Genomic DNA, 24,419 nt, shown 5'->3' with positions numbered 1-24,419 from the left:
TCAGACTCTCCAGGCCGGCCCCTTTTACCTACAGTCCCCTCCTGGTCCTCCAGGACCTGCCCCCTGCTCCCTCTTGGTCCCGCCCCTACCTGGAGCCTTTCCCCGCCACACCCCTCCGTCCCAGTCCCAAGCCACCCGAGGGACCCATGGCTGCGGCGGCAGCCCCGCGAGGGTGGCAGCGGGGCGAGCCACGCGCGCTTAGCCGGGCGGTGAAGTTGCTCCAGCGCCTAGAAGAGCAATGCAGGGATCCCAGGATGGTCACGGGGCCCCCGTCCCTGCGGGACCTGCTGCCCCGCACCGCGCAGCTACTTGGAGAGGTGGCAAAGGCCCGGCGCGAGGCCAGGGAAGACCCCGAGGGTCCCGGTGGCGCCGATGACTTTCTGGCCATCTACCTGGCCAATCTGGAGGTCAAAGGCAGGCAGGTGGCGGAGCTCCTGCCACCCCGAGGCAAAAAGGACGTGAACCAGGATGTTTTCCGGGAGGGCTCCAGATTCAGGTGAGCGCTAACCTACCTCAGAGACAAGTCACAAACTAGTGATTTCCGGATTGTGTGCCACCAGCCGCCTGTTCCCTCAGACCCAGGGGTCCAGGTTCCACCCTCCTCCTTCAGACCCAGAAGTACAAGCTTCAACTCTCCTCAATCAGACCCAAAAGTCAAGACCCTTTATTCCATCAGACCCAGGAGTACAGGTCCAGCCTTCCTCCCCATTATTCCCCCCTTTAAGCACCCTTGCCTCCAGGCCCCCTTTCTTCCTTTTGTAGATCAGCTTGAACCTGGGGTGCAGGCGTGTGTCTCTCCTAGAAGAGCAAACTTCAGCTGGGCAGTGGTGGCGCACGCCTTCAATCCCACTGGGAGACAGAGGCAGACGAATTTCTGAGTTCGAGGCCAGCCTGGTCTACAAAGAGTTCCAGGACAGCCAGGGCTACACAGAGAAACCCTGTCTCGGAACAACAACAAAAAATAAAAGAGCAAACTTCCTGTTGGGGAGGCAGGATGAGTTGGACCCACCTGTCCAGCCTGAGAAACAGGCCAGCCCCCACTCCCACCTCCACTTCCACCTGTCTGGGTTCCAGCAAAGATGTCTGTTCCAAGGATCTTAGACGTGCCTGCCCTCTGGCTTGTGGGACAACTGCATAGAACTGGAGCTGGAACCCAGAGCAAGGTCTAAACTGGTGATTTGGGTCTGGCTCCCTAGCCTTGTTGTGACTTGCCTGAATAAATAAATATATATATCACATATATATATATAGTATAATATATAGAGACACACATGTGCATATATATGTGTATATATATGTATGTATGTGTGTGTGTATATATAATGAAAATACATATCTCTTTTTTCTTTCTTTCTTCCTTTCTTTCTTCCTTTCTTTTTTTCTTTCTTATGTAGTTCCAGCTGGCCTTTAAACTCGATCTGTAGACCAGGCTGGCCTCAAACTCACAGAGATCCACCTCCCTCTGCCTCCTGAGTACTGGGGTCAAAGGGCTCTGGCACCACAATCAGCCCAGAGTAATAAACTGGTTCTCTTGTTTGGTTGGTAGATTGGTTGGTTGTTTTTGGATCCCATTTCTCTGTGTAGCTCTAGCTATCCTGGAATTCCCTCTGTAGACCAGGCTAGCCCAGAACCCACATAGATCCACCTGCCTCTGCCTCTGAGAGTAAAGGCCGTACCACCACTGCTCAGTTACAGATTTCTTTTGTTGTTGTTGTTTTTTGTTTTGTTTTTGTTTTGTTTTTTCGAGACAGGGTTTCTCTGTATATCCCTGGCTGTCCTGGAACTCGCTTTGCAGACCAGGCTGGCCTCGAACTCAGAAATCCACCTGCCTCTACCTCCGGAGTGCTGGGATTAAAGGCGCGCGGCACCACGCCCGGCTAGATTTCTTTTTTATCACTTGGAATTAGCTTTCACTGTTAGTGTGCATACACTGGTCAGAGTCAGAAGACAGGTTGCCAGTGTTTTTAACAGCTGAACCAACTCTAGCCCCAATTGTTACAATTTTTGTTACTTCTTTCAGCCTGCCTTGTTGCAGTCTGGTGTATATGCCACAGCTAAAGCACCTGCTAGAGAGATGGCTTTGGGAAGTGGTTCTCAACCTGGCCATCCAACCACCCTTTCACAGGGTCTCCTAAGACCATGGGAAAGCACGGGCGTTTACATTATGACTCATAACAGTAGCAAAAAGGAAGTAGCAAGGAAAATAGTTTTATGGCTGGGGTCACCAGAACATACAGAACTGTATTGAAGGGTCTCAGCCTTAGGAAGGCGGAGGAGCACTGGCTTAGAGGCAGAGGGCTTTCTGCTCTAGCAGAGGACCCAGATTCCAGCGCCCAGGATGGATGGCTCATAATCACCTGTAACTCCAGCTCCAAGGGATCGGACACCTCTTCGGACCTCCTCAGGAATCCACACTCATGTGCACATATCGATTTACACACACACACAGAGATACACACACATGCATGCACACGTACACAGAATTAAAAATAAAAGTAATTTTTTTCTTTTTTTTTTTTGGTTAATATTTTTTAAAAGACTTATTTTTATTTTATGTAACCCCTGAGCTCCAAAAGTAAATCTTAAAAAGAAGAGGAGGAGGAGGAGGAGGAGGAGGAGGAGGAGGAGGAGGAGGAGGAGGAGGAGGAGGAGGCAGGCCAAATGGTGGTGCATACCTTTAGTCCCAGCACAGGTGGATCTCTGAGTTCAAGGACAGCCTGGCCTACAGACTGAATTCTAGGACAGCCTGGGCTACAAGAGAAACAGCAGCAGGTCCTTTAATTGTGGAATATTGTAGCTGTTTCAAAAAACCAAGCAAACCAAAGAACCAGCTTGTCACTCTAGGCTGAATGTGGTGCCAGAGCCCTCTGAGCACTCAGATCTCAGCACTCAGGAGGCAGAGGCAGGCAGATTTCTGATAGTTTGAGGCCAGCCTGGTCTACAGAGTGAGTTTAAAGGCCAACTCAAACTATATAATGAGATATCGTCTCAAAAAAAAGGGTGGGGGATGGGGAAGGTAGCTTCCTGTCTGAGCCAGCCAGAGTTGCTGATGGCAAACTCATTGGGCTACACAGCTCTGCATTCTGGGAAGCGAGGTTGCTAAGAAACTGTCAGGAGCCCTACAGACCTGGCCACGGAAGCTATTAGTATAAATGAGAAATATAATAAAATCAGCATGCACTGAGTGCTAACCCAATATAATATGCAGGGTTTTTTTGATTTTGAAAATGCTGGGGATGGAACCCAGAACCCTAAGCATGGTAGGCAGGGGCTTTTCCACTGAGCCACGCCCCCAAACCCTCACTGGGGGAATTCTAGGCAGGGGCTCTACCACTGAGCCACGCCCCCAGCCCCTCACTGGGGGATTCTAGGCAGGGGCTCTACCACTGAGCCACTCCCCCTGCCCCTCACTGGGGGATTCTAGGCAGAGGCTCTACTGCTGAACCTTGCCCCGAGCTGTGTCCTCTCTGTGCTCATAAGGTTCAGGAGCTGAACTCACATGTTTATTTGCACTTCACGGGTGAGGAACGGAGGCAACTTGGGAAAACATTTGTTAATGATTTTCCAGAACTTTCATAGCTGTTAGTTGTCCAAAAACCCGTTATTGCCTTCTACATCCTGATCTCAAACTCAGGGCAGCCAACACACCCACACCCACTGGTGTGGAAGGCAGTTTTGGGCATTCGCTAAACACCGATGGCAGATGGTTATACCCCATCTCAGTAGGCGAGACTTCTCCAGCCGCAACAGGCTCTGGGCCTGTGCTATGCTGGCTGGAGGCCAGTTTGGACTTTAGCTTCCACACTTCCTTCATCGATGAGGAAACAGAGGTGCAGAAAACAGAGGCCTCAGAACTGAGACTGGCTCTTGGTACATTGATTCATAAGAGGAAATCTGGAGGCTTTGCACCTGTAGGGACTCTCCCTACATCATGTGTGATGCTCATAGCTTCCCCCCCCCCGCCCCCCCGCAGGCGACAACTGGCCAAGCTGGCCCTCATCTTCAGTCACATGCACGCGGAGTTGAGCGCACTCTTCCCTGCTGGGAAGTACTGTGGGCACCTGTACCAGCTCACCAAGGGCTCTGCCCACATCTTCTGGAGGCAGAATTGTGGAGTTCGGTGAGTGGACCTTCACCACGGGACAGTGGGCTCCAAAATCCCTTAACTGCCCTGCCCAAGGACCGGAAGTGGGGAGAACAGCCTCTTCCTATCATAGACCCTCTCTCCATCCGTAGCTGTAACCATACCACCTTCCCATCCAGGTGCGTGCTTCCCTGGGCTGAGTTCCAGTCCCTCCTGTGTGCCTGCCACCCTGTGGAACCAGGCCCCACCATGCAGGCCTTGCGGTCCACCTTGGACCTCACCTGTAACGGCCACGTGTCTGTCTTTGAGTTTGACGTCTTCACCAGGCTCTTTCAGGTCAGGGAAGGTCACGGCAGGGGGTCTGAGGAAGGTGCTAGGGCCTGGACCCCTGGGTCTGAGGAAGGAGATAGGGACTGGGCACACTGGATCTAAGGGAGGAAGGCTGGGTCTGGACCACTGAGTCTTGGGGAAGAAAGGGTATATGGTTTCCTGTGTGTATAAACCGTGTTCAGGATCATCACGGATGTGGGTAGGGTGGTGGATTCTTGAACTCTGAAGGTCCTAGGGCATAGGCTACTTCCTTGGTCCCTTAGTGATTATCTCTGTCCCTCCCAGCCGTGGCCCACTTTACTGAGGAATTGGCAACTCCTGGCTGTCAACCATCCTGGCTACATGGCCTTCCTCACCTACGATGAGGTCCAAACACGCCTGCAGGCCTACAGGGACAAACCAGGCAGGTGAGCAAAGCAGGGTTCCCTGGGACAAGTAGTCTAGTCCTGGCAAGTGTGTAGGGGGCAGGAACGGGGGCGGGGGCGGAATCCCTCAACTTCTGAGAGGCTAAGAATTGAGGTTCCTGGGAACCCAGAAGTGGGAGCTCTGCAGCTGGGGGCCGGTGGTTTTCCCGTAATTTCAGCACTTGGGAGGTGGAGGCTGGAGGATGAAAAGTTCAAAGCCAGCCTGGGCCACCTGAGACACTGTCTCAAAAAAAAACAAACAAAAAAAAAACCTCTGAGTTAAGATGCCCAGAACCCCTGCCTCCTCTTCTGGAGCCTCCTGGGTCATCCCACAGCCCAGCAAATAAAGCAGCTCTACCAAGGAGTTCTGAAGCTAAGGCCCCATCTTGACAAGTTAGAGGCTATGCTATAAACCTGTTAAATGGTTTTGCTTTGGACTGGTGAGATGGCTCAGTGGGTAAGAGCACCTGACTGCTCTTCCGAAGGTCCAGAGTTCAAATCCCAGCAACCACATGGTGGCTCACAACCATCCGTAAATGAGATCTGACTCCCTCTTCTGGAGTGTCTGAAGACAGCTACAATGTACTTCCATATAATAAATAAATAAATAAATCTTTAAAAAAAATGGTTTTGCTTTGAGACAGGGCTTGCTTCATTTAGCCCAGGCTAGCCTCAAACTTGCCATGTAGCTAAGGATGACCCATGAGATTCTGATAATCCTCCCTTTACATGTCCTGAGTGCTGGGGTTATGGATATCACCACTCCACTCGGGTTTGCTTTTGTTTCATTTTGAGTTTCTCTGTGTAGCCCTGGATGTCCTGGAACTTGCTCTGTACACCAGGCTGGCCTCGAACTCAGAGATCTGCCTGCCTCCTGAGTGCTAGGATTAAAAGTGTGCACCTCTTACGGTCCAGCTAGTTGGCTCTCCTTAACAGGCTGAGGATACACCGAGCACCCACAGGTTGAAGGAAGAAATCAGTCTCTGCAGGGCTGAAGTGTGGCAGCCTCTGGAAGGCAAGGACAGTATAGCAGCTGCTCTCTAGAGACCCCTACTCTCTTCAGGCTGGGGGAGGGAGGGGAAGGGAGGGGAAGGAAGAGAAAGGGGAGGGCCACTCTCAGTCTGTCTGTCTCTATCTCATACCAGACGCTGCTCGGTGACAATGTCCTTGTCTAGATGGGTTGCTATAGGTAGATAAGGTATCTCGTAGCCCAAGCTAGCCTTCAATCAGCTGTATGGGTGAAGGGAGGGAAAATTATAAAATGGAAAGAAAGAACACACAGACAGATCCAAGCTTTCAAGCACTTTCATCGGAGGTCATGCCGGAGTGTAACTTGCTTCCGTTTTTTCCTGTATTAGGCTCATTCTCAGATGTGACCCATTGCTATGGTGGGCAATGGTAGCTAAAGCCACAGACATATACCTTCTCAGTCTGTAACTGTGGATGGGGAGCAAGGCCCCTCTTCCATAAAGGATGAGGAAGGAGATACCTGGATCCCAGACAGGGCAGACAGCTGAGTGTCCCAAGAAGAGACAGCAGCGACCACTCTCCATCCCATGTCATCTTTCCACAGCTATATCTTCCGGCCAAGCTGTACCCGCCTGGGGCAGTGGGCCATTGGATACGTGAGCTCCGATGGAAGCATCCTGCAAACCATTCCTCTCAACAAACCTCTGCTGCAGGTGCTCCTGAAGGGACAAAAGGACGGCATGTGAGTCCCCAGCCTAATAGGAAAAGGGTGTTAGCAAAATCTACTTGGAGAGATTTAGCACAAGTCATGCGTTTGGCTTGAAGGTACGGGCGTGGACACAGCCAGCACACCAAGTTGCAACGCCACGAGCTGCCAGCAGGGGGCGGCCGGGTTCTCAAGGCGGGGGAATGTCTGCAGTCAGGCAGCGGCTGCAAAGTGCAAAATCCCTCCGGCAGACTGGGCTTCAAAGCCTGTGCTTCTAGAAACTGTATCCTGCTCTAGGGTCTAGATTGTCAGGTCAGGGGCGGGGAAACAGCCAAACTAGTGGTTTTCCACCTGTAACCTCAGCTGCCTCCGGCGGTTTCCTGAGGGAAGTTGCCCGCGGTGGTGAGGGGAGGGGCCGGCGGCTCTCCAGGGTTCTCTCTCACCCAGATCTTTCGTGGTTTGCCCCGCTGGGGATGCTTCCTAGCTAGGCCAGATGCTACCAATGAGCTGCAGGGCTGGTGTGAGCTAGAGACAGAGAAGAGAGGGACAGGTGCACAGACCTGTTGCTTCTCATTGTTCACAAAGCTCCTGTTCGACAAAATAGCAAGAGCCTTGAGTCATTACAAACAACAGTGTTACTCTCAAGGAGCAGGCAAGCTTATGTCGCCTTCATGATCCCATTTTATACCTTTTTTTTTTTTTTTGAATGTATTTGGTCTTCTGTTCTTTGTTTTGAAAATGTACTGGTCTTGAGCAGGAGGGAGATATGTGGGGTGTGTGTGTGTAAGTATTCAAGGTACAGGAGTATCCTGAGATCTGCATTGTAAGCTACACTGTGAGATTCTTGTTCAGCAAGAAAAAGAAAAAAGTATAAACTGATCATAGTGGGGACGTGGCACAGTGGTAGAGCCCTTTGCCTAGAATTCCCCAGTGAGGAGCTGAGGGCGTGGCTCAGTGGTAGAGCCCCTGCCTAGAATCCCCCAGTGAGGGGCTGGGAATTTAAATCAGTGGTGGAGCCCCTGCCTAAAATGCTCCAGGCTAGGTCAATACTACAAAATAGAACACGGATCCTGAAAGGACAGAGGTTTAGATTTCTTTCTTGATTCTCAGGCTGGAGGCCAACAGTTCAGTGCAGCTTCTCTAAAATGACCAAGTGGACAGTTCTGTCCCAGGGATTGGAGAATACACTTGCTCTGGGAAGTTCCAGTGTGGGCGCGAGTCAGGTCCTAATACACATGTGTGCACACACTCACACATGCACATATTCATGTATGCATACACCAATGCATGCATGCACAAATGCGCGCACACCAGGTAGATGAGGTAAGTGGGTCCCTGTGAGTAAAGCCCCTCAGAGCCCAACTATGTTCTCCCCTCAGCTTCCTCTTCCCTGATGGAAAGAAACACAACCCAGACCTGACTGAGCTCTGCCGGGTAGAACCCTACCAACGCATCCAAGTGTCAGAGGTGAGTTCCACACTCATGTCCACTACCCAGCTACTCATCTCGGAGATATGGGGATGTGGTGCTGGCTTGGAGCCGTGTACATACGAGCCAACCCTTGCTTCTCTGAGGCTCTCTGAGTTCCTCCACTGGGAACTGTCGCCTCTACAGCCTCCTCGCCAAGGTTTTTTTCTTGGATATCGAATGAAGAAAAGAGCTTCTGAGATCATCAAAATAGCTGATGCATCTGAGTGTTTATCAGCTCTGAGTCTGAGCAGACACCCAGCGCCAGAAGAGCCAAGATGTTTTTCTTTTTGTTCTTAGGATGGAACCCAGAAACTTGTGCTTGCTACAACAGAGTTCAACCACTGAGCCACGCCCCCAGCCCCTCACTGGGGGATTCTAGGCAGGGGCTCTCCCACTGAGCCACGCCCCCAGCCCCTCACTGGGGGATTCTAGGCAGGGGCTCTAATACTGAGCCACGCCCCCAGCACCTCACTGGGGGATTCTAGGCAGGGGCTCTACCACTGAGCCACGCCCCCAGCTCCTCACTGGGAGATTCTAGGCAGGGGCTCTCCCACTGAGCCACGCCCCCAGCCCCTCACTGGGGGATTCTAGGCAGGGGCTCTAATACTGAGCCACGCCCCCAGCACCTCACTGGGGGATTCTAGGCAGGGGCTATACCACTGAGCCACACTCCCATGTTTTTAATAAGGAAATGGCTTTATTGACTATACTGTAAAGGACTGGGCAGTAACAGGAGTACTGACTTTAGGCAGTGCAGCCAAGCCTCATGACATCACTTCAGTTCCCAGCATCCCCGGGGTGGAAGGAGAGAACTGAGCCATCCTCTGACCTCCATATGGCACCATGCTACATATGTACAGAGAGTGCTACCGACATCTAGCCTTGGTTTTTGTGGGGTCTCCCCCACCCCCGCCATGGTGGTGGTGGTGGTGGTTATTATTTCAAGATCTCTCTTAATAGCCCTGGCTGTTCTGGAATTTGTTTAGGTAGTGGTCTACCTGGCTGGCCTTGAACTCATAAACTCCATCTGCCGCTGCCTCCTAACTTCTGGTACCAAAGGTATGCACCTCAGTGCCTGGCCCTTGAGGTTGTGGTGCAAGGATTTTCTATGTAGCTAAGCCTGGAGCTCTTCATCCTCCTGCCTTGGCCTCTGGAGGAATTACAGGCCTTTGACAATATGAAATTTTTTTAGCCTAAGTACATTCTATTCTATATTTAAGATTTTCTCTCTGTGCGCAAACCAGGCTGGCCTTGAACTCACTGAGATCCGCCTCCCTCAGCCTCCAGAGTGCTGGGATTAAAGGCATGTGCCCAACTTTATATAACTTTTAAAATATATTTTAAATTTTTATCTTTTGGGTTTTTTTTTTTTTTCTTTTTCGAGACAGGGTTTCTCTGTGTAGCCCTGGCTGTCCTGGAACTCACTTTGTAGACCAGGCTGGCCTCGAACTCAGAAATCTGCCTGCCTCTGCCTCCCAAGTGCTGGGATCAAAGGCGTGCGCCACCACGCCCGGCTAAATATTTATTATTATTTAAAAAATTATTTTGTGTGTATGAGTATTTGCCTGTATGTATGTGCCCCCATCTGTATATAGTGTCCACAGAAGCCAGAAGAGGGTGTCAGATTCCCCTGGAATTAGAGACTTATTTAAAACTAAATAGCTAAAACGCACCAGCATTCCCAAATCACGAGGAATCCAGAAAGCACGTCTCTTGTCGAGGGTTGAAGACATGCTTGGTCTGATGTGACACTTGTCTGTAATTCCACTGCTGCTTGGGCTAAGTCCCGCCTCTGGGATGCATAGTAAGATCCTGTGGCCAGGAAAGAGGAAGAAACACAGATACCGATGAGAGTCTTGGGTGCACTGGCCTTCAACCTGGTTGTCAGTTTTCTTTTTTTTTTTTTTTTTAAAGATTTATTTATTTATTATATGTAAGTACACTGTAGCTGTCTTCAGACACTCCAGAAGCGGGCATCAGATCTCATTACGGGTGGTTGTGAGCCACCATGTGGTTGCTGGGATTTGAACTTTGGACCTTCGGAAGAGCAGTCGGGTGCTCTTACCCACTGAGCCATCTCACCAGCCCTTTTTTTTTTTTTTTTAATATTTATTTATTATTTATATGTAAGTACACTGTAGGTGTCTTCAGACACACCAGTAGAGGGCGTCAGATGTCGTTACGGATGGTTGTAAACCGCCATGTGGTTGCTGGGATTTGAACTCAGGACCTTTGGAAGAACAGTCAGTGCTCTTAACCGCTGAGCCATCTCTCCAGCCCGGTTGTCAGTTTTCTGTGAGGGGTTTGTGTTTTATTGTTGTTGGTTTGGTTTGGTTGAGAGACAAGGTTTCATGAACCCCAGGCTGGCCTCAAAGTCCCTGTGTAACTGAAGGGGACCCTCCTGCATGTCCTTGTTCCCCCACCCCCCACCAGTGCTACCATTACAGACCTGTGCAGGCACATCCAGTTTATGTGGGGCTGGCGGTAGAACCCAAGGCTTCCCGAGAATCAGGCAAACCTGCCAACTGTGCTAATCCCCAGCCCCAGCCGTGAACTTGGGAGAGTATGCAGGCTGGCACAGATTTTGAGAACCATCCTCCTAACCAGCCCCACCCCCACCTCACCCCACCCCCTGTCCATCTTTCTCCCAGGAACAACTGCTGCTCTACCAAGCCATGAACTCCACGTTCCAGCTGTGCAAGATCTGCGCAGAGAGGGACAAGGACGTGAGGATCGAGCCCTGTGGGCATCTTCTCTGCAGCTGCTGCCTGGCTGCCTGGCAGGTGGGGCTGCCATTTGCCCTCTGCCCCGCCCCCACCTCCCCATCCCTCCCCTAAAAGCCCCATCTGGATCTCTCAGGGACCTCATTGAGCATTGAGGAAGCAGGGCTCCAGAGAGAACAGAGGTCTGGTGGGTGGGGCTTTCCACCCTGCTGCCGTTTAGCCGTCTCAGTCCGAGTCCACCCTCCACTTCTCCCTGAGCTGCTACTTAATATGCTTTTAAAAGGGCTCCTTGGGCTGGTGAGATTGCTCAGTGGGTAAGAGCACCCGACTGCTCTTCCGAAGGTCCGAAGTTCAAATCCCAGCAACCACATGGTGGCTCACAACCACCCGTAATGAGATCTGATGCCCTCTTCTGGAGTGTCTGAAGACAGCTACAGTGTACTTACATATAATAAATAAATAAATCTTTAAAAAATATAAAAAAGGGGGCTCCTTTTCTCCCTCGCAACAGGCCTTGTGGAGTCAGTAGTTTCCCTTACTGGACCTTGACTTCAAAGAATAGAACATAAGATACCATCATCCGTAGTGCAGAGTGGGTCAGTCCCACAGAGCCTCAGGAGCTCTGCTGGGCAAGACCCTAGCCTGCGGGTCCCTCCTGGATTCAGAGTATACCAGCCACATCCCAACCTGATACCAGCCTTCCTTTCCTCGCCTCCCATCCCAGAGCTGGGCTCTCTTCTGCCATCCCCCCAACCCCCTCACTCCTCTTATTGGAGGTCTTTTGAAGTCAGAAGGGACACAGGAGACAACAAGGTGAGTGACATGTTTCCTCTTTGTCCCTAGGACTCAGACAGCCAGACCTGTCCCTTCTGCCGTTGTGAGATCAAAGGTCGAGAGGCCGTGAGTATCTGTCAGGCACAGGAGAGGCCAACGGAGGTCAGGACTGCTGCAGATGGCTCAAGAGACAACTGTCACCAGGAGGCTGCTGAGCAGAAACTGGGGCCGGTGAGCAGAGACAGGCGGGACCTGGAACCACTGTTCTGAGGATCTGAGGGAGGAGGGCTGATACTGAAGTCCTGGATCTGAGGGAGGAGGCTAGACTCAATACATCTGGGTCTGAGGGAGGGGGCCTGGGACCTGGACTCTGGGTGTGAGGGAGGAGGGTCTAGAACAAGATGCTTAGATGTTAATGTTCCTGACTTTGTGCCTGGCTGCCCCGGCTTTGCCTGGCAGTCCGACCTGAGGGGAGACCCTGAACCTGTTGTATGTAGAGGCTGCCCAGCGCCCCCTGCTGGCCACTAGTAAAAACACGTGTAGGTGTGGGGAACATAGCCCAGAATCTGCCTCCTCTGTCTCCTCTAGGTGATTCCCTCTGCTCCCTCACTACTCCCTGAAGATCAGTTCCCTCAGGGACCCCAAGACAAAGGCTGGCTGACACTGGTGAGTGAGGTCTGAGGTGGGTGGCTGGGGTCTCACTTCACCCTGGCATGGCCACACTGGGGGTCACAGGAATGGTCACATACTCAGCACCAATATTAAGATGCCATCCCCTTCCCTTGTTTTTGGGGGGGAGGGGTCTCTTTGTAGCCCTGGCTGTCCTGGAACCCACTCTGCAGACCAGGCTGGCCTTGAACTCAGAGATCTGCCTGCCTCTGCCTCCGAGTGCTGGGATTAAAGGCGTGCGCCACCACACCACACCTGGCCTATTTTTAATTTTTAGAAATATTTTGTGTAGATTAGTGTTTGGCCTGCATGTATTTCTGTGCGCCGTGAACGTGTAGCACCCATGGAGGCCGGAAGAGAGAAGGTTGGATCTAGAGCTGGAGTTACAGTTACAGACGGTTGTGAGCTGCCATGTGGGAGCTGGGAATCGAACCTGGGTCCTTTGCAAAAGCAGCCAGTGCTCTTAATTACTGAACCATCGCTCCCGCCCGCCTTTCTTTTCTTTTCTTCCACCTCTACTTCTTCCTCCCCCTTATGCTCCTCTCACTTCTCTCTCCTCTCCCTCCTCCCCTTCCTTCTTCCCCTCCCCCTCCCCTCCTTTTCCTTCCTCCTCCCCTTTCCTATCCTTTTGAAGGCAGGTTCTTAGTATGACTTCCAGACTGGCTTAAACTTTCCATCTTCCTGCCTCAGCCTCCTAAGTTTTGGGGTGAACAATGCATTCTTCAGCCCAGCTCCCACATGTTTATTCCTTAAATGAGCTCTGTTTTGCATTGTCTTCCCACCCCTGGGCCTTCTGAGACCCTCCCCAACGGGGAAGGCAGCTGTCCCTGTCATCTAGCTAAGTACACACTGGCTGCGATCAATACCCAGCTGACTTCAAACAGCTCAGGAAATCCGGGAACATTATTCTACCACAGCAAGGAGAGAGAGCCAGCAGAAAGGGGGGGCCGGAGCACCCAGGGAGGGAAGCTAAAAACAGATCTGGACCCATGGCCAAAGGCAAATGGAAACATTAGGAGGCACTCAGCTGGCTCCCCGAGGACAAGGAGGGGCCACAGCCAGGACGGCAGCCTGCCGGTCACTTCCAGCTATATGGGTGCACCTTGGCCTAGGCCGTGCCCTCTGCCTGGCATGAGACTTTCCCTGCCCTCTACACATTCCTGTGAGCCTCCTACTCCTTCCTTCTCCCAAACACATCAGGGAAGAGAAAGCCTTGGGCACACCCCTTACCAGAAAGGTGACTGTACTTTTGAGAGCAGTTCAAATGTTCTTGGCATTGTTAGGTCCTTCGCCCACCCCACCTCTTCCTCCTCCTCCTTCTCATCACCACTGCCACCACTGTCATTGTCGTCGTCATCATCATCATCATATTTAGTTAGTTAGTTTTAGGCAGGATGTGGTGGCATAGGTCTCTAATCTCAGCACTTGTAAAGCAGATGCAGGCAGATCTCTGTGAGTTCGAGGCCAGCCTGGTCTACTTAGTAAGTTCCAGTACACCGAGGGCTACACGGAGAGACCCTGTTTCAAACAAGCAAACAAACAAAGATTTATTTATTTTAGTGTTTGTGTTCTGCCTGTGTATGTGTGCATGTCTGGTGTCCAGGAAGATCAGAAGAGGGTGTTGGATCCCCTAAAACTGGAGTGATAGACAGTTTAAGGCGCAGTGTGGGTGCTGGAAACTGAACCCCAGTTCTCTGCATGATCGGCCAGTGACTCTAACCACTGTGCCATCTCTCCAGCCCCATTATTTAATTTTATGTAGCCCCGCCTGGAACTCGCTCTGTAGACCAGGATGGTTTAGAACTCACAGAGATCCTTCAACCTCCCAAGTGCTGGGATCAAAGGCCTGTGCCATCATGTCTGACATTTTACATTTACGTGTATGATGTGTGTAGGCCCGATGCATGTTGGGTAGGTACTATGTGCATAAAGGTGAGTGCAGTGTCTACAAAGGCCAGAAGAGGGCAGTAGATCCCCTGGAACTGGAGTTACAGATGCTTGTGAGCCACCAGGTGGTATGGGGGTCTTAATCTTGCTCTAAATCACTGGGCCATCTCTCCAGCACCCCTCCCATCTTGATTTTGAGGTTCTAAGGATTGAACTCAGGGGCTCATTTATTTTAGACAAGTACCCCCACTGAGCCTCACCCTAGCCCTTCTCTGGTGGCCTCCGGGCCACTGAAACAAGCCCAAAGCCTCTCCCTCCTTTTTAAAGGAGTCTCATGGCTTCCTCACATGCGCCATTATTGTGACAGCCTAGTAAGGTGGGTACTGCTATGATCCAGCATCCAGAGGAGACACTGAGAGACCACGAGCATAGGGGATTTAGACCTGGGAACCAGATACCAGGCTGCAGTCTGGATGAGATGGTGTGCATTCACGGTCATAACGATTGTAATGGAGACTCGTGTACAGTCCTGCGTGTGCGCTTTCCTGGCAGGACCGGGTTACACAAAGCCAGAGCTGTGCCTGAACTCCGGATTTTCTTGCTTCAGCTTTCCCAGTCCTGATTTTTTTTTTCTTTTTTTCTTTCTTTTTTTTTAGTTGTTTGGTTACATTTTGTGTGTGTGTGGTTTTTGTTTTTTTTCAAGACAGAGTTTCTCTTTGTAGCCCTGACTGTCCTAGAAATCACTTTGTAAACCAGGCTGTCCTAGAAATCACTTTGTAGACCAGGCTGGCCTTGAACTCAGAGATCCACCTGCTTCTGCCTCCCAAATGCTGGGATTAAAAGTGTGCGCCACACCACTGGGCCCCAGTCCTGTTATTTATGGATGTAGGCTACCTACCAAGCCTTGCCCTTCCAACATGCAACAAGCCCCACCCCTTCTAGCTTGGCGCTCCCCCTCCCCCCTTTCTGGTTTGTCACTCCAGTTACCCAGAGGTCTTTGCAGCTGTCTGCCTCTCTAGCCAACTACTCTCCTCTACTTGAAAGGACTAGGAACACCTGAGCAACTTCCTTACTTGAGAGCTGCCGGTCAGTCCCACCTCCTCCCACCTCACCGCCCGGCCCCCCACCCCACCACGCCTCCCAACCCCCGGCCCAAGCACTTCAAGAACAATTCTCTTTATTTCTCCATGTTTGTCAGTTCTGCAAGAGCAAAGATGTTTTTCTCATTCATGACTGTGTCCTCAAAGTCTAGAACAGTGATCTAGAAATGTTTGTGGCATAAATATATAAGTATTTTTGAGACAGGGCCTCACTGAAGGTTGGGCTTGCCTCAAACTGGCTACATAGCCAAGGATTACCTCCCAAATTTTTGTTTTGTTTCGTTTTTTGTTTGTTTGTTTGTTTTTTGAGATTTGGCTTCTCTGTTTAGCCCTGGCTGTCCTGGAACTCACTTTGTAGACCAGGCTGGCCTCGAACTCAGAAATCCGCCTGCCTCTGCCTCCCGAGTGCTGGGATTAAACATGTGAGCCACCACTACCTGGCTTGGTTTTGTTTTCTTTTGTTTACATTTTATTTTTATGCTTAATTATCTGTGTGTGTGTGTGTGTGTGTGTGTGTATACACACATACACACATATGCACGTGCATGCACATGGGTTTGCTTCTGTCTCGGTACATTTGTAGGGGTCAGAAGACAACTTGTAGGAGTTAAGTTTTCTCCTTCCACCTCGTGGGCCCTGGTGATGGAACCCAGGACATGAGGTTTGGCAGCACGCACCTTTATACACTGAGCTGTCTCACTGGCCCAAGAAACATTCCCTACTCCCTTCCTTTCAGGCACCACTCGCCCTGCCCAGGCTCCGACCTCCACTTCCTCTCCCCAAAATGGCCTCGGTTCTGTGGGAAGTCACCTCCAGGCCCCGGGCCAGGGAGGAGGCCACAGAGTAAGTAGAGGCCTTTCATGTTGCTTTGAGGCCTCAGGGTCTTGGGGGAGAGGGGCCAGAGGGAAAAGACTGAGTCTGAGTTGCATGAAACCAACACCACCTGGTGACTCTCTCCATGGCAGAAGCTCCTGAGAGGGAAAACACCCCTCCCGCAGACCCCACAGGACCCCGAGTTGTGCCCAAAACCTAGAGGCTAGGTGAGTCTTTCTTGCTTCCCTCCCGATTACTCTCCATCCCAGATGTGACTGGACCTGGCACAGTTATCGTCAGAGCATTCAAGACCCTGTCTAAAAACAACGGAGAGGGAGTCTAGTGATGTGGGTTTTGGCTGAGTGTTTGTCTGCCTCAAAGTTCCGGGGTTGGTCCTTGGCATTTTGTAAACTGAGTAGTGACAAGGGTCTGTAATTACAGCACTTAGGAGATGGAGGTAGGTGCTACATAATGAGTTCCAGGTCAGCCTGGGCTACATGAGGTTTACCTTTTTCTTGAAAGAAAGAAAGAAAGAAAGAAAGAAAGAAAGAAAGAAAGAAAGAAAGAAAGAAAGAAAGAAAGAAAGTCCAATTGCACTTATGTATTTCCTTTGTGGTGGGGGTATGGCACGTGCTGCGGTGTATGTAGGGGGTTAGAGGACAACTTCCGGGAGTCCACTCTCCCCTGCCACCATGAGACTGGATCTCAAGTCGTCAGGTCTGCAGGCCTTTCCTGCTAAGCTGCCTTGCTGACCTTCTGTTTCTAAACAACAAATGAGGTTTGGGAGAGAGAACCCAACAGTTAAGAGTGGGCCCTGCTCTTGCCCAGGACTGAGTTTCAGTTCCCAGCACCTCTGTTAGGTGGCTCATGATTGCCTGCATCTCCAGCTGCCGGGAAATCCATCGCCCCCTTCTGGCATCCTCAGGCATTACACCCATGTGCACATACCCACACACACAAATTAAAAATAAACTACTTGTATTATTAAACATATATAAGCAGGGTGATGGTGGCACACACCCTTAATTGCAGCACTCAGGAGGCAAACACAGAGGTCAAGGCCCGTCTGCTCTACAGAGTGAGTTCCAAGAGAGCCAGGGCTACACAGGGAAACCCTGTATCAAAAAGCAGATAAAGAGTGAGTGAGTGAGTGAGTAAGTGAGTGACTAAAAACTCTTAACACCCTTTTCTTCCACACGGCAGGGCACCTGGACTGGATGAAGGGAGCCTTGGGGCTGGAAGGAGTGACAAAGCAGAAATAAATTGAATCCTGATCTTTCAATCCTCCCGTGTGTGACAGAGACCAACAATGCCACCAGGGGTTGTCGTAGTTCTGGGGAAAGATGGTTCTAGACCTGACCCCTGACCCTGCCCGATTAACTCAGGGTGAGCACCCCCCCCTCAGATATTCCCACCCAGGAGCCCCTCCTCCATTAGAAATGGAATCCTACGTCACAGTTCTCAGGTCAGCACGCACGCACGCACGCACCCAGCCCTGCCCACCATCTGGTCACCAGCCCTGAGGGTCTGAGACCTAAACCTAGAAATCCCTCTGGATGTTTTCAGCAGTTAGGGACCTCACTTGCCTACCTCGCCCTTTCCTCTCACCCTTTCTCAACAAATAATGTAACCACTGGTTTCAAGCAAGCTGCTGAATCTTCTCCAGCACTCTCATTGACTCTGGAGGGACCCAGGCTCCATTTATTTTAGATTCAACCAGCCCATGGCTTTCACACCCTCTCTCTCTTACCCATTGTCCACCAGGCCACTTGTACCATGCACCTAGAGTCCAATGAAGACAGGCCTCAGCTGGTCTAAGATGGGCAAAGTTACTTGGAAAGGGACACCAGGAGACTCTAGGAAGCCAGAGGGAGGTACTTAGCCTGACCCAGGTAATCAGGGAAGGCTTCCAGGAAGAGGGGACATCTGAGATTATAGAGATGAGGAGTCCGTGTCCCATGGGAAGGGGGCTGGAAAGCTTGACTCACAGATAAGTAACAAATAATAACAAGTAACAAAAACCACTTCAGGAACACAAGGGAATTTATTGAGAGGATCTTTTTGGGTCAGTCACAGAATCCCAGCAGCAGCTTGGAGAGCTGGGTTTGGAAGGCAGAGAGATGAGTGGCAGCTAGCCAGCAACGGAAACCACTCTACAGAACCGGTTTGATGAGGACAGCACAGGTTCCCCAGTGACTTGAGCATGCTATAGTCACCTGCTGCTTGCACTGTCACTAAGGCAGGGTGCCGCTGCCCTTTTGCTCATCAGTGGCTCATCAAAAGTCCGTCAGAGTAGCAGATGATGGTAGTGATCATTTAACCGATTGGGGTTGCCGAAGCAGGTGACGGGGGCGGGGAGGGCAGAGACAGAGGTCTCACTTGATGGTTCTGGCTCAGGATTGCATCTGAAGATGCAATCAATAGGTCCTGGGACCTGGAGGTATTAGCAGAACCACCATTGTCTAGACTTCCCCAGGGGCTGGGGGCGTGGCTCAGGGGTAGAGCCCCTGCCTAGACTCCCCCAGTGAGGGGCTGGGGGCGTGGCTCAGTGTAGAGCCCCTGCCTAGAATCCCCCAGTGAGGGGCTGGGGGCGTGGCTCAGTGGGAGAGTCCCTGTCTAGAATCCCCCAGTGAAGGGCTGGGGGCGTGGCTCAGTGGTAGAGCCCCTGCCTAGAATCCCTCAGTGAGGGGCTGGGGGCGTGGCTCAGGGGTAGAGCCCCTGCCTAGAATCCCTCAGTGAGGGGCTGGGGGCGTGGCTCAGGGGTAGAGCCCCTGCCTAGACTCCCCCAGTGAGGGGCTGGGGGCGTGGCTCAGTGTAGAGCCCCTGCCTAGAATCCCCCAGTGAGGGACTGGGGGCGTGGCTAAACTTTAGAGCATTTAAATTTCAGCATGCAGGAGGCCCTAAGCTCTATCCCAGCCCCATCCAAAAAACAAAGAAACAAGTTCCTGAAGAGACAGACATGGTGGTTCACAACTCTAATTCCAGCACTCAAGGATCCCAGACAGGCCAGTCCCAAATTCAAGGCTAGCCTAGGCTACATAGCAAGACTATCAACAACAAAAATACGACGAAACAAGCTCTCAGCTGTGGGAAGATGACTACTCCAATGATTTTTACAGAAGTTGTGTGGCCTGTTTTCCATCATGGCGGTGTGTGGTTTTACTTCTAGTAACTTCTGTTGGTTATGTACCTCAAATCTCACAGATCCAAGGGGAAGAAACAAAGATCCCTGCTTTCATCTTTCCATTCTTCCTTTCTTGTTTTCTTGTGGGCTTGGATAGAACCTAAGGTGTCTGGCTGCCAATCAAGCACTCTGTCATTGAGGCATGCCCCCCAGCCCCTCACTGGGGGGAGGGCGTGGCGGAGAAATTTTAGGCAGATACTCTACCACTGAGCCACGCCCCCAGCCCCTCACTGGAGGATTCTAGGCAGGGACTCTACCACTGAGCCATGGCCTCACCCCTCACCAGAGGATTCTAGACAAATGCTCTACTGAGCCAAGGCTTCACTACCCACTTCCTCATGCAGGGAATGTCAAGATCTGATTATAGACGGTCTTGTGGGGTGAGAAATTGTTTCTGCCATCTTTAGAAAACAGGATCTGCTCCAGCTGCCATGAGTGGAAAGCCTAGCCAGGGCTGGCTTCCTCTGCAGCGCTCATTCCTAATTCACATGTCTGGCATGGCTTTCCCAGCTTAGATCACCTTGGCTCCCAGTGGCAGAACAACAAACACCTGCCACTGTCCGTTTCCATAGAGGGCGTGGAGCTTCCAGCCATGAGGGACTGCGCGAAGACAGGAATGGGGCAGATGGCAAGTATCCAATGCCTAACAGTACCCAGCACAGCACAGTTGAGATGTCTCGGGTAGTACGGGGACTTGGCACCAAGGCTAACCAGTTGGACTGGCTCCCTGGCAGACACAGGGGAAGGACAGCATAGACTCCAGAGGTTATCTCTGACTCAGTGCACAATGCTCCCATCCATATTAATACTAATAATGTATTTTTAAAAGTCATTATTAGAGGCAGAGGCAGGCCAATTTCTGAGTTCGAGGCCAGTCTGGTCTACAAAGTGAGTTCCAGGACAGTCAGGGCTATACAGAGAAACCCTGTCTCGAAAAAAAAAAAAAAAAAGTCACTATTAAAGGCCATGTGTGGTGTCACATGCCTTAAATGTCAGCACTCGGGAGGCAGAGACAGGTGGATCTCTGAGTTCGAGGCCAGCCAACCTGGTCTACAGGGCTAGTTCCAGGACAGCTAGGTCACACAGAGAAATCTTGTCTTAAAGCATCAACCACAAAAAAGCACTATTGACTACCCATTTGAACACCTTATTTTAAAAATAAGTTCTTGTATAGCTCAGCCTGGCCTTGAATCTACCATGTAGCCAAAGGTGGCTGAAGTCCTGATCCTTCTGTCTCCACCACCCAAGTGCTAGGGTTACAGGTGTGTGCCACCATGCACATCGTCTTTTGGTGTGTGTGTGTGTGTGTGTGCATGTGTGCATGTGTGTGTGCATGTGTGTGATATATTGGGGGTGTGTAATATATTGCAGTGTGTGACATATTGCGGGTGTATGTTTGATGTATTGGATATGTGTATGAGATTGGTGTGTGTATGTACGTGTGAGTGTGTGTGGTGTCCTGTGCTGTGTGGAGGTGTGGGTGTGTATTGTCTCTGTATGTGATTTATTGGCATGTATGTGTGGGATGTATTGCTGTGTGTGTAATGTATTGGGTTGTGTGCGATGTATTGGGGTGTGTACACACATGTGTGGAGGCCAAAAGCTCAGCTTGAGTATCTTCCTTAGTCTGCTCCAGTTCTGCTGCCCAGCACGCCCTGGCCATCCTTCTGCCTCTGCCTGTTGTGTAGCAGTTTTCCCCAAGTTAGAGCATTTCATCTTGGAGGACTTCACAAATCTCAGGAAGTCCCTGAAACTGACAAGTTGTACATGTCCCTCCTCCCCCACTGATCCTTATATGATCAGTAAGGACCACTGAGGAGAGGAGATGGCTCTCCGACCCTTCAAGTTGCCTGCAAGCTGTGCAGTGACTCCCAGGTTTCACTCAGATCGGCGCGGGCTTTGGTGATGAAACAGTCTTTGAGCCATCCTTGCGCCTGTAAGTGACTCCCAATAAACTCGTTTGTTCACTTTGCCCTGTCATGAGTTCTCTGTCTGGGATGTGTGGACATTTTTACATGCCTCCCCAGGAATAGAGTCAGACATGTTCCGCAGTGCTGGAGTTCCAGATGCATGCTGCATGCCCCAGCTTTCATGTGGATGGGCACTGGGGATCCAAACTCGGATCCTTAATCTTGTTCAGCAAGAACGTAACCGACTGGAAATTTTCCATTTGGTCTAACTTGTTTAACTCTGTAACTCAGACCAGCCTGGAACTTATTGTGGTTTTTTATGACTTTGTTTGTTACTGTTTGAGACAGAGTCCTGCTATGTAGTCCCCGTTGCTGGCCTAGAACTATTTAGACAAAGCCGGCTTTGAACTTTTGGTGATTCTCCAGTCTCTGCCTCTACATGTAAAGTGCTGTTGCACACACACACACACACACACACACACACAAAAGCAATAGCAATAATAATAATAACCCATACCTTTAATCACACCATTCAGAGAGGCAGGCGAATCTCTGCAAACTCAACCCAGCCTGGTCTATGGAGTGAGTTTCTGGCCAGCCAAGGTCACATAGTAGTATAGTAGTAAGACCATTTCAAAATAATGATGATGATAGGGCTGGCGAGATGGCTCAGTGGTTAAGAGCGCCAACTGCTCTTCCGAAGGTCCCGAGTTCAAATCCCAGCAACCACATGGTGGCTCACAACCACCGTAACGAAATCTGATGACCTCTTCTGGAGTGTCTGAAGACAGCTACAGTGTACTTACATATAATAAATAAATAAATCTTTTAAAAAAATGATGATGATAATGGTGATGATGATGATGAATTAATTAAGCCCGGCAATGGTGGCCCACTCCTTTAATCCCACCACTTCCCACCACTTGGGAGGCAGAGGCAGGTGGATTTCTGAGTTCGAGGCCAGCCTGGTCTAGAGAGTGAGTTCCAGGACAGCCAAAGCTATATAGAGAAACCCTGTCTTCAAAAAAACAAGTCAACAAACAAAAAATGGAAGAAGAAGAAGAAAGAAAAACAAATAAAGGTAGGAGAGAAAAGATGGTAAATAGCACAAGGGGATGTGGACCTGATTAGAAGTAGCTCTTTCAGGTGATTCCAATCTCTGTTGTCAGGATTCCCGCAGTCCAGCAGAGTAGTGTCAGGATAGCAAACAGGAATCTGCAGCAAGAAACCGCCAGGCCTCCACCAAATCGGCACAAGACAGCAGCATCAACCAGGGCCATTCGGGACAACAGGAGACGTTCTCTGTTGTGCCTCTCTCAATGAAGTGAAGGCAGCAAAGATGAAGACTTGAGACAAACGAAGCGTTCCAAGCCTAGCTATGTAAGTGCACCATCACTGACCGTGGAGTCCTAGTTGTATGCTTTCCAAACATCACACATCCTCCCCCGGGTCTTGCCTCAGCAGAGCACCACATGAAGGGGCCTCACCATGTGAACTTCCACTTAAAGTTTGCCTTGGTCATGGTGTCTCTTCACAGCAATACAACAGTGCCGATGACCATGGCTCAGCGGTTAAGACACTTGTTGCTCCTCCAAAGGACCAGAGTTCAATTCCCAGAACCTGCATGGAGGGGCTCACGGCATATGTACACATAAATAAATAATCAGTATGAAGTCTATGCACATAGTTACGAAGCAGTTTCTCTACCTTTTATTGAAGGGACAGTGAGATAGAGTAGTGTGTCACACAACACAGACCCCATGTGTGATGCTGGCTCATAAAATCATATGGCCTGATGATAATGTCCGAGCTGATTTTGCTTGTGGATCTACTTTCGTGATGCTCGTGAGGATCAATTGCCTAGCAACGCCCTTATCTGAACGGATGCCCATTGTTAAGTGACATGTGACTGCTGATCTATACAAGTGAGACAGCAGGACAGAGTCAGAATATGACTTAATTCAGTACACAAATATCTCCCAAGTCAGTCACTGTCCTAGCACTGGTGGGCCAGTGTGACCCTTGTGGAGTTCCTGTCCTCTTGGGGTACAGATTCTGTACCAGACAATACAAGGCAAACAGAATTTATCCCCTATGATAAAGGGGACAGGGTGGGGGAGCAGGATCTGGTGTCTGAAGCTCTCTAATGAGGCAAGCCTCAGGAGAGATTAGAATTGAAGGAGGAGGAAGCCAGTCAGTGGAAAGATGCCCTGGCAGAGTGGATAGGAAGTGCAAAGGTTCTGGGGTTGATGGACTAGCACAGCACGTCATCAGAGCGACCAGGGTGATAAAAATGTTGCTTAAGAGGGAGATGAGAAGGAAAGTGGGGTCAGGGAAGGCAGGGTCAGGGAAGGAAAGGACTTATATCTAGGACCTTTCAAACCACAGAGAGAACATTGGTTTTTATGTTCAGGGAGATGGAGCCGTGGGCGTATTCTGACCAGAACAGTGGCCTGGACTGACTCACATCTTCACAGGATTCTTCTGGCTGTTTTGTAAGGCCTAACTGTAGGGGACAAAGGGAGATGCCATTGTGATACTAGTTTCTACAAGTCCAGGGATGGTGTGTTTTGTCTGTGCACTTGCCACGGGGCCCTCCTCCTTCACCTCCTCCAGCGCCACGGCCTGCTGACTCTGTGTGTGTGTGTGTGTGTGTGTGTGTGTGTGTGTGTGGTGTATTTCAAGACAGGGTTTCTCTGTGCAGCCCTGGCTGTCCTTGAACTCACTCTGAAGACCAGGCTGGCCTAGAACTCAGAGTTCTGCCTGCCTCTGCCTCCTGGGTGCTGGGATTAAAGGCACCACTAAGCTCCAGCTAACTAAACTCCAGCTACCTGCTGACTTTATGAAGGCACAAAGGAAGTAGCTGATGCCAGTCTCCAGACCCAGTAATCAGATGCACAGGCCAGAGACAGAAGAGCAGGAGAGTCCCAGAGAACACTTGGGCACTGTGTAAGAAAGCCCTCTGGGGAGTGGAGATGGCACCCGGTGATGGCTACTCTGGTTTGGGTTGTTTTAAAAGTTTTGCTTTTATTTTGTTTTTAATACTTATTTATTTTTTAAAGGTCTATTTGTTTTATATGCACGAGTCTTTGCTTATACGTATGTGCATTCACCATGTGTTTGCCTGGTGCTCACAGAAGCCATCAATTTTGAGAAGGAATCAAATCCCCTGGAAATGGAGTTATAGGCTGTTATGAGTCACCCGATGGGACATGGGTACTGGGATCTGAACTTGGGTACTCTGCAAGAGCCTTAAGTGCTCTGAACAGCTGAGCCGTCTCTCCAGCCATTTTTGTTTTGTTTTGTTTTGTTTTTGTTTTTGAGAGAGGACCTCATGGAGCACAGGTTATTCTCTAACTCTTTCTATTTGGTTGAGTTTTTGGTTCATTTGTTTTG

General features: G+C 50.5%; 1 protein-coding gene and 1 long non-coding RNA gene across 4 annotated transcripts; one reads left to right on the top strand and one right to left on the bottom strand.

Moving 5' to 3' along the window:
* Positions 1–119: 119 nt before the first annotated feature.
* On the top strand, positions 120–17,211 carry Cblc (Casitas B-lineage lymphoma c). Of its 2 annotated transcripts, NM_023224.5 has the most exons (12): positions 120–496; positions 3,974–4,120; positions 4,264–4,420; positions 4,700–4,821; positions 6,392–6,529; positions 7,873–7,960; positions 10,615–10,746; positions 11,530–11,691; positions 12,049–12,126; positions 15,853–15,959; positions 16,082–16,156; positions 17,133–17,211. In NM_023224.5, the coding sequence occupies exons 1-11, from the start codon at positions 147–149 to the stop codon at positions 16,089–16,091; spliced, it is 1,491 nt and encodes a 496-aa protein (NP_075713.3). In that variant the 5' UTR covers positions 120–146; the 3' UTR covers positions 16,092–16,156; positions 17,133–17,211. The 2 variants fall into 2 exon arrangements, with proteins under 2 accessions (NP_075713.3, NP_001155316.1); NM_001161844.1 differs by lacking the exon at positions 10,615–10,746.
* On the bottom strand, positions 6,796–23,683 carry LOC115486450. Of its 2 annotated transcripts, XR_003946611.1 has the most exons (4): positions 22,511–23,683; positions 22,147–22,399; positions 9,637–9,775; positions 6,796–7,018 (listed from the first exon to the last, which is right to left on the bottom strand). It is a non-coding gene; the product is annotated as an uncharacterized LOC115486450 (long non-coding RNA). The 2 variants fall into 2 exon arrangements; XR_003946610.1 differs by having other exon boundaries at positions 22,147–23,683.
* Positions 23,684–24,419: the final 736 nt, after the last annotated feature.

The sequence above is a fragment of the Mus musculus genome, chromosome 7, assembly GCF_000001635.26.
Source record: "Mus musculus strain C57BL/6J chromosome 7, GRCm38.p6 C57BL/6J".
NCBI classification, from domain to species: Eukaryota; Metazoa; Chordata; class Mammalia; order Rodentia; family Muridae; genus Mus; species Mus musculus.
This window is presented reverse-complemented; position numbering and strand designations above follow the sequence as displayed.

Bases quoted from the DNA above. Each gene is read 5' to 3' on its own strand.
- Cblc (NM_023224.5), top strand. From the start codon at position 147: ATGGCTGCGGCGGCAGCCCCGCGAGGGTGGCAGCGGGGCGAGCCACGC. The intron at 4,421-4,699 runs GTCAGGGAAGGT...TGTCCCTCCCAG, and splicing joins TCTTCACCAGGCTCTTTCAG to CCGTGGCCCACTTTACTGAG. The intron at 12,127-15,852 runs GTGAGTGAGGTC...CCTTCCTTTCAG, and splicing joins ACAAAGGCTGGCTGACACTG to GCACCACTCGCCCTGCCCAG.